A 14,126-nucleotide genomic window follows, 5' to 3' on the forward strand; every position below is an offset into this window, starting at 1 on the left:
AAACCGTGCAACGTGCAAGGGCTTTGCAAGACTCAGAGAATACCCCTATAATATTTATGTAAATGGAGGATAGATGGAAGTGCTGTGCAAAGCAACTATAGCAAAATGACTACCATAGAAAAAAGTGATTAATCTTTAGTGACTGTCGCACATGTTCCTATACAATTGTTGATGAAACGCACTTACCATGGCGAAATCCTGTGCCTTCTTCCACCTGATTTTGTAGTGCAGTTAAGGTTGTTTTCGCGGTAGAAACTTCCTAGTTGACACATATGTACATAACTTAACTCAAGGACTTCTTGTTTGGCGCTGTGACCGCCTAAGTGATTTTGGCCGAGTCCAACAAAGCACGCCAGTCGTTTCTGAAGAAATTCTGTCTCAAATAAATTTATATTAACTTAGAAATGCCAGCAAAAACGGAGCATTCGATTTTTTGAGTGCTGCTTGCACTTGGCGTGCACTGGAAAAAAATCAACCAAAAGTTGGTTAATATTACCAAATTCAAACTTGAAAAGGAATTAAACTGATTTTTGGTTAATATTAGCAACGCCTTGGTTGATATTTTCAACAATGATTTGGCAATATTGACCACATTTTTTCGTTTGAATATGCTTATGTTCTGCACTTCACAGATGCTTTTTCATAATTCGGAGATACAAAACAAAAATTTTTATTATCAATTTAACACGTTGCCTCTGACGGTATATGAACACGTATCTTATGAAAGTTAGCAAATAACCGCAAGCATCTCTGCACACTCAGCGGCAGCCGCTTTATAAATGTGTCTTCAAATGTTCAACTTGAATCAATTTTCTTCGTCGTTTAATTTGATTCTGCACTTCATAGATGCTTTTTCGTGATTAAGAAGACCCAAAAACAGAAAAAAAGTATGTGTTGCCACTGACGGCATTCGAACCCAAACCTGCTGGAAGCCACAGGAGTATGTGACGATTCGAGCCCAGTTTTTTAGTTGGATGTCGAATTTTGTATAAACACAAGCATTTTTTTGTAGGACACAACTTGTCCTAATTTTTACAAGTCCTTAACTGTCAGATACAATTTTGTAATATATTTCTCGCTCCGATATGCATAAATGCGCATATGTATTTACTGATATGTACATGTATGTACGTGTGTAATTGTATTACCTACGTTAATTTTTCCACAATACTCTTCAATTATTGCAGTGCTTATTCGTCCATACTTTGAAGAGAAGGAAGTCGCAGAGAGAACGTATTAAACAAAGTAGTCGTAACCAAAATGTCGGGAGCTGTTTGCTTCCTGTTGCTGTTGCAATTGTTTTGCGCGGCATGTGGCGCGTGGGTAGAGCACTCGCCTTACTCCTTACAGGCGGCAGTTGATGAGCTGCATCGTCGAGAATCCGACAAATATCCATTGAATGCACCACCTACTCAAAATTACTTTACTGGGGCATTGGATTTGGGTGGCGAACCAGATTACTGGGATGATGGTGAGTAAATACAAACAATGAACAAATAGGCGCATCTAAATTGTTGAGTTACTTTGTGTGCGGGGGAAGAAAATATTGCCGAATCGGCAGCCCTATTTAGTCAATTCAATTCAATTCAATTCAATTCAATTCAATTCGATTCATATTAATTTCAGTCTATGATTCAAAATTTATTAAAAAATTATTTATTAAAAAATCTTGATGATGAAAATTCAATATGCAAGGAAAGGATGTGGCTCCGAGCTAAACTATTCTACTTCCGATTTGTTTTTTTTTTTTAACAAAGAAGAGAATTAAACATAGGGCTATCATAGAGTGTGTCGACTCATTCCTATACAAGATTATTAAACAGTCACTTAAGAAATGTAATTTTTAGAAAAAAACGAGGAATCAGTAATTTTATTTCCGTTATCGATTTTATGCAGTTACGTATGTGGACTATCTTATGGATGTACTCTTTGTTATTCAAACATGTGTTTTGCTTTATTTTGTCCCACACATAATCCCATAGTTATATAAGTATATACTTACTTATATAATATTACATATGTAGGTGAAAATACAAAAAGTCTCCGTCAGTATATACTATACACACATATGTATGTATATGTATTACCGGCTCACACACTTATATCGTGAGTCTCATGACCAGGGAACGGATTTTTAGAATCTAAAAACCTATAAAAAAGGCAAAACGAAATAGCGAAAAAGGCAGGAAAAGGCAAAAAAAGGTATTGCAAAAAAAGCAAAATAAGGCACTAAAAAAGACAGAAAATACGAAGAACAATCAAAAAATATATTTATTTTAGAAATGTTTATATTAAAAGTAAAAAGAGAAAAACTATGATCTAGTTTCATTATATGAAAAATTTGTACTTTTAATCTTTGACTATTTTATCCTTTCGAGTTTCTAACTCATAAAACTTTAATCTGTATAGTTGCAGTAACATTGAACCACAAGATGCATTTTGAAGTTTTCTGGCAACATTTTCATTAGATTTTCGCGAAGAAAAGCCTTGAATGTACTAAATGTGCGCTCGACGTAAGTTGATACAAGTGGAGCCCAATTTAAATATGGAAAGTTTGAAACGTTCATATTATCAGGAATAAGGGCGTTTTCCTCGCCCTTTACAACTTTATCCACACCCCTTATTGTCTTCAAGCCTACGTTAGCTGAGAAAACGGCTTTGAATTTTTTCAACACCAATTTGGCAAGAGGTCCCTGCGCTTCTATAAGCCGCATGGGCAATGTGTATATTTTTTAATCTAAAAAAAAATTGTAAATGCTATAATCACTTTTTTAAAGGTAGAAAAGGCAAAAAAAAGGCAAATATCTTAAAAAAGGCAAAAAAGGCAAATATCTTAAAAAAGACAAAAAAAGGCAACATCAAATGTGTATATATGGAATCAGGGAAAGCTAAATCGTGGACATTCTTAATCGAATATACTCTATCTCTTTAGCAGAAAAAAGGCAATTTCCATAAAATCCGTTCCCTGCTCATGACCATTCGTACCGACTTTGGGGAAATTGTCCAGCTGAATATTTTTTTAAAGTCGGGACGTATAAGTGTCCCGATTTTTATGTTTGTACCGATTAAATCCCGATTTTCAGTCTTTTCTTTTTTAGCCTTATTTTCTGTGATCTTTGGTTATGTTTTATTCTGTCAATAGGGACACGATATCAAATCGAAAGTATCGATATGGTACTCATTTAAAGTATCGCTCTAATAATAACGGGTACCCATTAATATCGCAATAAAAAGACTCGATATCCCAAATATCGATACCAAAATCAAAAAAAAAAAACTGAATATTGGTGTCGTATGTAGGCCGCTGTGGTGTTGTGATTAGAAACCTCTGAGCGTATTTCTGCCACGAAAAACAGCTTCTCATAAAAAGTACAATCGCCGTTCAGAATCGGCGTAAAACATTAGGGACGCCCTTTGTGGCACAACATCAAGGTGCACGCAAGAAATCGCAGGAGAAGCTCGGCCAAACACTAACATATTGTGTAAGCGCCGATCTACTATTATTATTACACCACGTAGAGATCGAGGTGTTGACTTTAAACACCGAGACAGCGTGATCAAATCCCGCCACATGCAATCCTAACGATAGTAAAAAATTTCTGCAAGAATTGATAATCACATTATCTTTGTAAATTGAAGTCTAGAAAAAAGAAGTCTGATGAGGAGATGTGGTGATCTCCGAAATAGCTGCTATAACTTCTACCGCTTAGACTTTGTTGATTTTTCAATTTTTCCTAATAAACAATCGTGGTACAAAGCTCAATAAAAATATTAAAAAATAAAAGAGTTTATGACATTCGATACGATACTAGGGTTCTGATACTCGATTCCAAAAAATATCGTTTTAAAACTATCGAGTAAAAAATGTCGGCATCGAATGCCAAAAGTATCGATATGGTATCGTATCGTATCGAAATTCGTGTCCCTACAAGTATAATATGAGTTCGACATTTGATTATGTTTCTTTTGTTGGTTCATAAATTTTTTTATAAAAGCATAGCTCATTATACATAGAACAAGCGTACGAATACTAATTTCAAACTTTGTACGAAAAATAGAAAAAATCTACAAACTTCAACGAAATTGCATCAAAGTTTCAAACTTTTTAATCAGAACTAAAAAAAATCCGAGTTTCTTTATATGGATGAAATTACCACTCACGAACTTGCCATCAAACAAAAAATGTGTGCAGTTTTACAATTCGGGTTGCATTTTTAGACAAAGTTGTGTATTACAAAACTTGAAAAATACTTTAGCTAATTTTCATTTTGAACCGAACCGAACCATTCGTTGGAGTGATTTTCGGTTCGGTTTTATTTCAAAAGAAAAACGGTTCGGTTCGTGGTTCGGTTTGCAGCCCTGTTTTTAACTGTCAAAGTTGTCTCTTCGGAAAAACTCACAGCATTTTTTCGGTGAGCTTTGCACTCGGTGTACACTGCATTTGGTCAAAGTTACAGAATCCAGCTTCAGGAATCTAGTGTGAAATGAAACTGTGAAAAGATCTCGTTTCATTTCCCTTTTCTTTTTCATGTGAAACCATTTTGACAGTTCTATTCATTTTTCCATAGAACGCGAATCGGAAGTGTCATGTAAACGGGGAAAAAACAATTCATTTCATCGTTTCACAGGTCGGTAATTGACCCCCAGGTTTGTATATTTGACTTTTCACACCAATGGAAGAGTCTAAAGTTTTGGTTCGCAGATGGTTTTTATAAACATAACAAATAGAAGTCAACAATTACAATGATTTAAACTTTAATTTTGTTTACAACATTTTTTACGATTTTATATAAAAGTCCGATTTCCCCCTAAAAGTAACTTATGCATCTGCCCATACATGCTAATGTACATACATATGTATATCTCCCTACTTGATTCTTTTATCACGTGACCAACTAAATATACTCGTCCTGCACTTATACATCATATATTTTCCATTTACAGACTCTGATCTCACCTCCAACACATATAACAAAAACCGCAATCGTCACAAATTAAATAAGGCTCTTGCCAAGTATTTGGAACAAGAGAGGTTCCAAACCAATAACGATGGCCTTGGCCTAGGACCTTTTGGGGGATACGAGTTCGACGAAGATAGTAGCAATCAGTTCGTCGTAGAACCCGACGAAAAGAAACGTTCATCATACTTTAGAGAGCGTGATAACAAATATGGTAAGTGAAGAACATTGCAAAATATTTAAAGTCCAAAATACAATAACGCAGTGGCAGTTTTTCGAAATCAGCTGTTTTTTAGAAAGTGTGCTGTCCAATGACGCGAGACGGGACACACAATACAGAAGCGGCAGCTAGCAGTACTGCTCAGTTTATCCCGTATTTCACTCACAAATACACCTACAGAAGCATTATAAATTCATTCAAAGATAGCTTAAATTCGGTACGTTTGTAGGCCCCATGCCCCCTTTTCAAATAACCCCATCTTCTCCATGAGTATGGGCTTGATTTCATATACATATCTCCACACCAAGCTCCAGTCCTCTGCACTTGCAGAGATATGCAGTATAAAAATCTGGTTTGTATGAGAGATGCCACGCCCCCTTTTCCAATAGTCCGAAATTTTCTTTAAGAGTATGCAACTGATTTCATATAACGCCATACCAAGTTCCAGCATTCTACCATGAACATTCCCTGAGGTATGCAGTATGAAAAATTCGGATTATATGGGAGGAGCCACGTCTCCTTTTCAAATAACCCCAATTTTTCTCTGTGAGATCTCCGTACCTAGTTCTAATATTCTATCATGAAAATTTCCAGAGATATGCTTGTACCACGCCCCCTTTTCCAATAGCTCAAATTTTTGTCCAAGAGTATGCGATTGAGAGATGTTTATATGGGAGCTGCCACGCCCCTTTCCCAATAGCTCAAATTTTTGTCCAAGAGTATGCGATTGATTTCGTTTATCTCCATACCAAGTTCCACAACTCTACCATGAACACTTCCAGAGATATGCAGTATGAAATATTCGGTTTGTATGGGAGGAGCCACGCCCCCTTTACATATCGAAATTTTTTTTTAGCCTATAATCATCCTTGGGACGTGGGCGGCAGGTGTCCGAGGTTTAAAAAAAACGGTTCAGCCGTTCTCGAGCTTAGCGAACACAAAAAACGGCTTGCCAAATAAATATTACTTAGTAATGATAATACAACGTATGTATACGGAAAAAATCGTCAAAATCTATGCTGTATAAGCTTTATATCCTATACCAGGGGCTCTTAACCTTTTAAGATGATGGAACCCTTACTAACTACATTTAATTTTATGGAACCCCGCTTCAAATTACTAAAAATCAAAGGCAGAGAAATTGAAATATGATTAAAAACTTTTACTAGAAATAGTACACATACTTTAAATTTTTATGTGAAGAATGAAATTGTTGAAATTTCACAAAAACACAGATTTATATGAACACATACAAATCTTTCAAGTTAATTTGTGCACAGTTCTATATTTTCTGCACAGCTGCTTTTTGGTTTCAGTGCACTAAAACAAAATGTACTTTCTATTAAGATTTTTATTTTCATATTTTGTAGAATCCCAACCCTCCTCGGTATTTCGAGAACGCGAAACACAAGGAGCGTCTACAGGTGGCATAACTTTACCCGAGCAGACTGAATTGACTGAGCAGTTTTTACGAGAAATCGAGGACGCAAAAGAACGAGAACGCGAAGAACGCTACAAAGGCGCTCTGCGCAACCTGTGGGAAAAGTATGAACACCAAGAGAATAATATCAATGATGATTTGTTTGAGGAAAAGAAACGCATGCGTATACCCCCTTACTACATGTTGATGCAGAAGAAACGCTCTTATCCCGTTCTCCCGTGGCTACCATATGCGGAACGGAAGAAACGCTTCCCCGTAGCGAAACGCTCAACCAGGCACGTGTCCAGCCAGAATATCAGTTTGGGAAAGACCGACGATAGGGTGGCTAAAGAGTTGAGCGAGCTGTTTGGTTCTTCCGCGTCCGCAACAAGTGATGAGAAAAGGAAACGCTCAACCGATGAACAAACACGTACTTCTTCCACTCACGCACCCGCAATAACATCGACTGCTTCGAATAATATGTTATTAGAGATGCCCGCCAAGAGAGATAACTCAACCGAGGCTACTACAAAAACTGCTACATCAATAGATGTGCACGACCACCGTCATCAGCATGGATCTGACCATGTCCATAGTGCACACGGTCAGAAAGAATACAAGCATCGTAAACGAAGCGATCATCATGGTTCACATGAGAGTCATGAGGAGGAAGAAGAAGTCTCGGAATCCGAGGAGCATGAAGACGATGAAGTAGATGAAGAAGACGATGAAGGTAAGTTATTTTCAACAAAATATGCCAAAACAAATATCGATATAAATTAATGATTATTAAAATTACCGTAGAATTCGAAGAAGAAGAGGCGGAAGAAAGTAAGAAGAAACGGGATCTAAGCAAAGCAAAACTCATAAATTTGGAATTACTTAGAGCCGAAAATATCCCATCTGCTCGCACAAGTAATCAGCGACAGAAGAAATCTATTGACTGGTCAAAATACTTTGGCATCGATCGGAAAAAGAAGGCTCTCAAAAAAGAAAATGCAGCAGGGGGGTGAGTATTAGTCTGGGTACATACTTTGGTGGTTGAGGTTATGTCACTATATAAGGAGTAGGGATGCTGATTTTTTCTCTTTTTACGATCACGGGATTTTCGGGATATCGTTATCACAATCCCGGGACATTTTCAATACTTACCAGTCCTTATGCACCCAAAAAATTTAATCTGATTAAATTCTAGAGAATTTCCTCTTTAATTTGACACCCATACTTCTTCTCTAAGCACATTTCACTGAATTTTTTAAAGAATTTTTAATTACTGATGTCAGAGTGAAAAACTGAAAACGCAATTTTACTATATCTGGCCAATGGTTTCGCGAATATATTGATTTTTGTGAGTAAAATTTACTAACGCACAGTGTTATATGCACTTTAAAAAGTGAATGCACAACTACTACTGAAAAGTGTTTATTTTTCCACCAAAATCTGTTCAGATATACGCACAAGATGTTCAAGATTTGATTTTGAACATGAGTTGTTTAAAATATACACATGAAATGTTTAAAATTACCAGCATTTTGATAGTAAAAATATATATTTTTACAAATAATAAATACTAAGTGCCAGGGACGCACCCACTTCTAAATATATATGTATAATCAGAAAATACTGAAAATTCGCTTCAGATAACACGCTCTTTAAAATACATTTATGAAAGTTTTATGCACAGTATGTAATAAATAAATAAACTTTTTAAAGTTACATAAATTGCATTTTATTTACATAAAATATACAAAGAACTCAAACATTTTCTACCGGCTTCAAAAAAGGGGAGGTTATCAATTCTTATGAGTATTTTTTCTTCTTTTATGTACCCTAAGGGTCGTCCCGTAACTTAGTTTAGTTCCGATCATTAAATCAAGAAAAAATTAACGGTACTCCTAAATTTGTATATGAGAACTGAAGTCGGTTTTGCTTTTTGCTAAAAATTACTTGTTTAACAAAAAGTCCTATAAACACAAGATGCACTCAACTTTCAAGTAATACAAAATTTTACAAAAGAATTTTAATATAAATAAATTAAATAATTCCATGAAATTTTTACACTTTTATGTTCATTTTCGTCGATTTCTGGTTTCTCATTTCTTTAATACTTCGAATACCGAAAATTTAACTGAACTTGTATTTTTATCATGTAGCTCATTTTGGTGAAACGAATTCGAAGTTAGCAAATTAAATCTTCGAATGCTTGTCAAGTACATATCGGTGCTAAACTTTTTTAGGCGTGAGTACGCATTGCATGTTTTTAGGACAATGTTTTCATTCGCAGTTAAACTTTAAAGAGTTCTCAAGAAAAACGAACAATTCTTACAAAATGACGCACAAGAAATGGAAAAGAATTTTTTTCTATCAAAACCCATTCCTTGTATGAGCTAATGCTATGAGCTCATATTTACTCAATTTTAAACACTTTGTGTGTAGTTTTTCTCTACGTGACAAATTTGATATGTAAAAGTAAACAGACAGTGTTTAATTTTGCACACACTAGGAGAGGAAACTGGTTACCTCTCTTTATATGCGTAAATTTAAACAACAATTGTTTAGAGGAAATTTTAAAAATTTTATTTGTAAACTGTGAAATTGTGAACAATAAATGTTTAGAACTCAAAAAACAAATTCGAAATTTGTTCTACACCACACATATGATAAGTAAAAGTAAGCAAACAGTGTTTAATTTAATTAACACGGTGTGTAAATTTGCATTCATTATGAGAGGAAACTGGTTACCTATCTTAATATGCGCAAATTTAAACAAAAATTTTTTAGTGTGTGTATAATGAGCTAGACATTTATAAAAAAATATTAGTTATTACATAAAAAAAGAAATATAGCCAACACTGGTCAAGAAAAGGAGTTCCAATTATTGCCATCAATGCGAATTACAAATGCCGAAAATCCCGGGTTTATTTTCCAATAATTTTGGAACCTAAAAAACGCCGGGATCCCGGGATTAACATTCCTAATAAGGAGTGACATATTTCCAAACAAAAAGGCAACGAAATTCCATGTAATTTAGCAAACCAAAAGAATTTGCAATGTGTATTTAAGAGTAATGATACAAGGCATTTTTAACTTACCACTGTCATTCTAGCTTTTTTTAGCTCTTTCTTAAAATTAATAGGCTTTTTTTAGCTTTTCGTTTTTGCTCAAAATATTAACTGCAAATTTAAATAGTGTTGAAATGTTTAGTGCGATATGAAATAAAACAAGGCATGATATTTTATTTCGGCGAGTTCTCATTTAAAAAATATACCCTCCCCTAATATGTATCCAAATATTCAAATTCATCTGCAACTAAACGCACCCCTTAAAAAGTTACTCAGGGGCACTTTTTCGCGCTTTGCGATACACCTTTTTTATGTCACACTGTATCCCCCGTTTTTTCTGGATTCTGATTTGATATTATTTGCATATAGAAATATGGAAAAAGCAAAAGAAAAAATATAAATATTTTTTTTTCATTTTTGATATATATGTAAGGGTAAGAAATAGTTATCGATAAGGTCCGTCCCATGAATTATATACAATCAACAGCTGTTTACTGCATATTTGCGTGTAAAATTTAGGAAATCGCCTTGGACAATTTTGGGCGCTTTTTCCCTTCAAATCAACTTTTTTAGCGCTACGTCGAAACAAGTAAATAGTACGTTGTGGAGTTAGAGCTTTAGTTTTGATGTGGCAACACTTTTTATTGTAATCGATTTTATTTTAGCAATTCGAACATTTGCCAATATTAAACCGCCATTTGTGACAACTCCCGCTGAATGTGAAATTTGCGCGTAAAAACGGATCACGCGATTAATCAATTAAATTGACTTATAATAAATTTATTAATTGCGCAGTCCTATTGTCCTAGCTTTTGCTGAAAGGTAAATAAAAGCTCTGTGTACATTTTTAGCGCATAATTTCCAAAATGCAAAATTTTGAGTTGTGACTCTTTTGAAGACGGTGTGCGATATATGTATGATTCATGGACTGGTGCGACAAAACTTGTCCCATGTATCGCATGTGATTCATTGGATAGGAAACCTGTTAATAAACATAAAATAAATAAAATAAAAAATTTTAAAATTGATCAAAAAATTTCAAAACCCTCTCCCCCCTTAAATCCGCCACTGTTCTTCCATCTTAATACGATGACGAGAAAAAATCCATCAAGTGATGTAAGCACCGATGTCCTAAGTGCCAACAGCTTGTCAATTATTAAAAATATGTCCTGTCCTTATCTTAATCGACGTTGTCAACATTCGTTGCTTGAGCTCACTTGCTCAATTTGGTGAATACCTCTAATATAATTTTCTTAGCAAGACGGTATTTCGGCCTCCAGTTTGACATTGACTGGTCTACATATCGATATTGACTGGTATAATGCATACATAAATCCATATATGTATACATAGGGTTTTAATATTTATGACTTTACAACAAATCTGCTTGTTTTTCTCTGCCATAGCATTGAGGTTAAAAAACGAGGCGCTAGTAGTACTGAAGCCAGCAGTAATGATGAGGATATGAAAAAACGTAATTTGGATTCTGAGCAATTAGACATCATGGATAGGAAATTGCAATCGATTGAGGACTTTATTATTGATGAGACCATTAAATATACCGGAGCTCATGAAGGTAAGTCTATAGCCGACGAAAGTCATTCAGTTGCTGTTTTCATACATACGGTTGTAGGAATTGCCGACCCAGATGAGATAAGGCGCCTCAAAGACCACGTGCTCTCTCGCCTGGCCACGGCATATAGTTTGGAGAAAATGCGTCGCGCTTTAGACAAATTGCGACAATCTGTGGAAGCTGAGAATCACTTACTGCGCAATGTAATCGAACCAGAAGATAATACCGAAAATGATCTGGAAAATACTTTGTCGGCGAAGAAGGTTCGAACACCTTTACATGAAGTGGAAAATATGGGGTAATCTTCGAATATTTAAAAAAAAAAAATATATAAAAGATTTTTTTTTTTAACATGTATACTCAGTATTGACAAAGTTGCCATAATGAATGGATGGCATTGATTTTCAGCGTATCCGTGTTTAGTAATGCTTCTTTTTGTTTTTAATGTTTTGTTAGTCGCAGAAATTTATGTAAATGTTTTTATGTTTTTAATTTCGAAATTTGTTTAAATAATAATAATAATAGTATATCAATTAAAAACGAATTGGCCATGAAGATACTAAAAAGTATTAGCGAAACGTTGGGCTAGGAAAAGGGAATAACTTAGTTTTATTCGCATCTTGAAACTCAGATCAGAGGAGCTTATTAGTATACATGTTAAATAAATCAAGAACTGATCGGAATATACATATGTACATACATAAACGATTTTTTATATTTTGTATTGCAGTTTCCCGACAGGCAATGATAGGACAAAGGAAATACACTCGAATGCCATGATGAGCGCCAATTCTGCTGACGCAAATACCAAAAATGCCGAGCCTAACGAAAAGAACGATAGAAATCTTGAACAAGTAAAAAAACACAAGAAGAAGCGTAATGGCTATATGCGCTATCCAGAATTACCGAATGAATTCGCTGGAATGCAAGAGGATATCGTCGATGCTGGTCGCTATGAGCCTTTGAACGATGCGTATTTGGGAAATAAGAACTATATTATCGGCTCGAATAGGTGTCCCTTAATCGAATCGATGACGGAACGCTGTCGAGGTATAGATGTTCTAAGTGGAGATATAAATCAGGAGCTTTTGCCTATTTGTGGTATTCACCAGATTTGTTATTTATGTGTAAGTGGACACGCAATACATTTATTTAGAAGAAAACAAACATTGAGTAAACAAAATTATTAAACATAACTGTTGCAGGGCACTACGCAAGTGGCTTGTGATTATCAATATTTGACAGAAGCGGATGCTATTTGTGGCAACAACAACGATTGTCAAGCAGCAGCACGCTCTATACTGATGATATTACGTGGAACACCAAGCCCACAGCTAGGTCCAAGAGAGTGTCTGAAGAATTCGTGTCTACACAGTGCCATGCGTGAAATCGGACTATAGATGCATCAACACTAAATAATATTTATCAAATTGACAGCTATTTATTCACAAACTTTGTATGCAGTTCGCTTAAATTGTAAACCATAGACAGGAAAGTTAGTCATACATTTTTATGAGTGCTCGACTAGTAAATACGCATAGGTACATATGTATGTATGTATGTGCATTCATACATACATATATCAATGACGATTTCGTTAAGAATTCAGAGGAATCGTATGTCGGATATTTTATCAAAAATCCTAACTAATTGTGTTTATAACCTTCATGATTTGGTTGTATGCAATTACATACTTAAATATTTAGTGAACATAGTGCATACATGCATACATATGTATATGTATGTACATACATATTTACAACCTATTTGTGGAAATAAAAATGGAATGTTTCCTATCTGGATCAAAAAAACTTTTAAAGGATGTATGAATATAGGTACATGAGTATGTCATATATTCCTTAAAAAAATCTAAAAGATATGCATCTCTAATTACCATCTAGAAATTTTAAGATTAAAATAAATATTATGTTAAATGTGTAATATGAACTTAATAACAAATGTTATATATAAATAAATGTACATACATGTGTCTTAATACATACACACATACATACATACAAATATATTAGGGCGGGCCAATTTGTATGGATCGATTTTTTTCGACATCGTTCCTAGCATATCCGGATTGTTCATAAAATTCTAAGAAAAAAATTCCTCCAGACCATAGCTCTAAAGTTAATTTCGAGCCTGCGCAATTTTAAAAGAAGATATCCCTTATATATAAAAATTAATTGCTGTCCCTTAGTCTCGCTAAGACTCGAAAACGGTTTGACCGATTTGTGTATTTTTATTTTTTTGGTTTGTTTTTTTATAAAACCAGCAAAAAATAGAGAGTTGCCATCTGTTTAAAAATTTCAGTATAAGTAAATTAATTACATAAATTAGATGTCACAATATGGCTGTCAAAAGAAAGAGGTTATGAAGGCTTACAGGCGAAAATATTTTTGAGGGGAGATAAATAAAATTTTGCAATATGGGTTGATACCCAGAAAGCTTACTACTGAAAATATTTTTGAGTCGGGTTACAAAGTAAAGAGAACCAAAGCCGAAGTTTTAGCCGAAGCTGTTTATACAAATGTTCCACAATTGAACTAACAAAAAAATTTGGCCTGCGACTCTTTTATAGAAGCTGTGGACACTGGAGTAAATTTTAAACAAAAAACAAAACCGACTTCAATTCTCATATACAAATTTAGGAGTACCGTTATTTTCTTCATGGCCCAATTATCGGATCTACACTCAATTAGTAGCGCAGACTACCTCTGAGGAACCACCTTTCCTTTAAAAAAGAATTATAGAAAACGGGTAACGTAGTTCAAAGTTATACGGTAACATAGTACTTAAAAAAAATATTCCGACAAATTGATAAAATATGCAGATTAATATTTAATAAAGTGTTACGGATGTTTTTTTTTTAATACAAACCTGTGCT

The 14,126-nt window shown here is 34.6% G+C and overlaps 1 protein-coding gene across 4 annotated transcripts in view; it reads left to right on the plus strand.

Moving 5' to 3' along the window:
- LOC118743538 (DNA ligase 1) overlaps window positions 1-13,211 on the plus strand; it is a 24,643-nt gene extending 11,432 nt beyond the window's left edge. The window contains exons 2-9 of one of the 4 annotated variants that reach the window (XM_036476290.1): window positions 1,188-1,471; window positions 4,945-5,172; window positions 6,549-7,331; window positions 7,403-7,607; window positions 11,067-11,236; window positions 11,294-11,531; window positions 11,964-12,360; window positions 12,439-13,211. In XM_036476290.1, the coding sequence (XP_036332183.1) occupies window positions 1,261-1,471; window positions 4,945-5,172; window positions 6,549-7,331; window positions 7,403-7,607; window positions 11,067-11,236; window positions 11,294-11,531; window positions 11,964-12,360; window positions 12,439-12,633 (2,427 nt within the window). In that variant the 5' untranslated portion in view covers window positions 1,188-1,260 and the 3' untranslated portion in view covers window positions 12,634-13,211. The remainder of the gene's footprint in view (window positions 1-1,187; window positions 1,472-4,944; window positions 5,173-6,548; window positions 7,332-7,402; window positions 7,608-11,066; window positions 11,237-11,293; window positions 11,532-11,963; window positions 12,361-12,438) is intronic. The other 3 variants (XM_036476289.1, XM_036476291.1, XM_036476292.1) reach the window with 3 other exon arrangements.
- Window positions 13,212-14,126: the final 915 nt, after the last annotated feature.

Source organism: Rhagoletis pomonella, unplaced genomic scaffold (assembly GCF_013731165.1).
Source record: "Rhagoletis pomonella isolate Grant_MI unplaced genomic scaffold, Rhpom_1.0 Rhpom_scaffold_00007, whole genome shotgun sequence".
Classification (NCBI taxonomy): Eukaryota; Metazoa; Arthropoda; class Insecta; order Diptera; family Tephritidae; genus Rhagoletis; species Rhagoletis pomonella.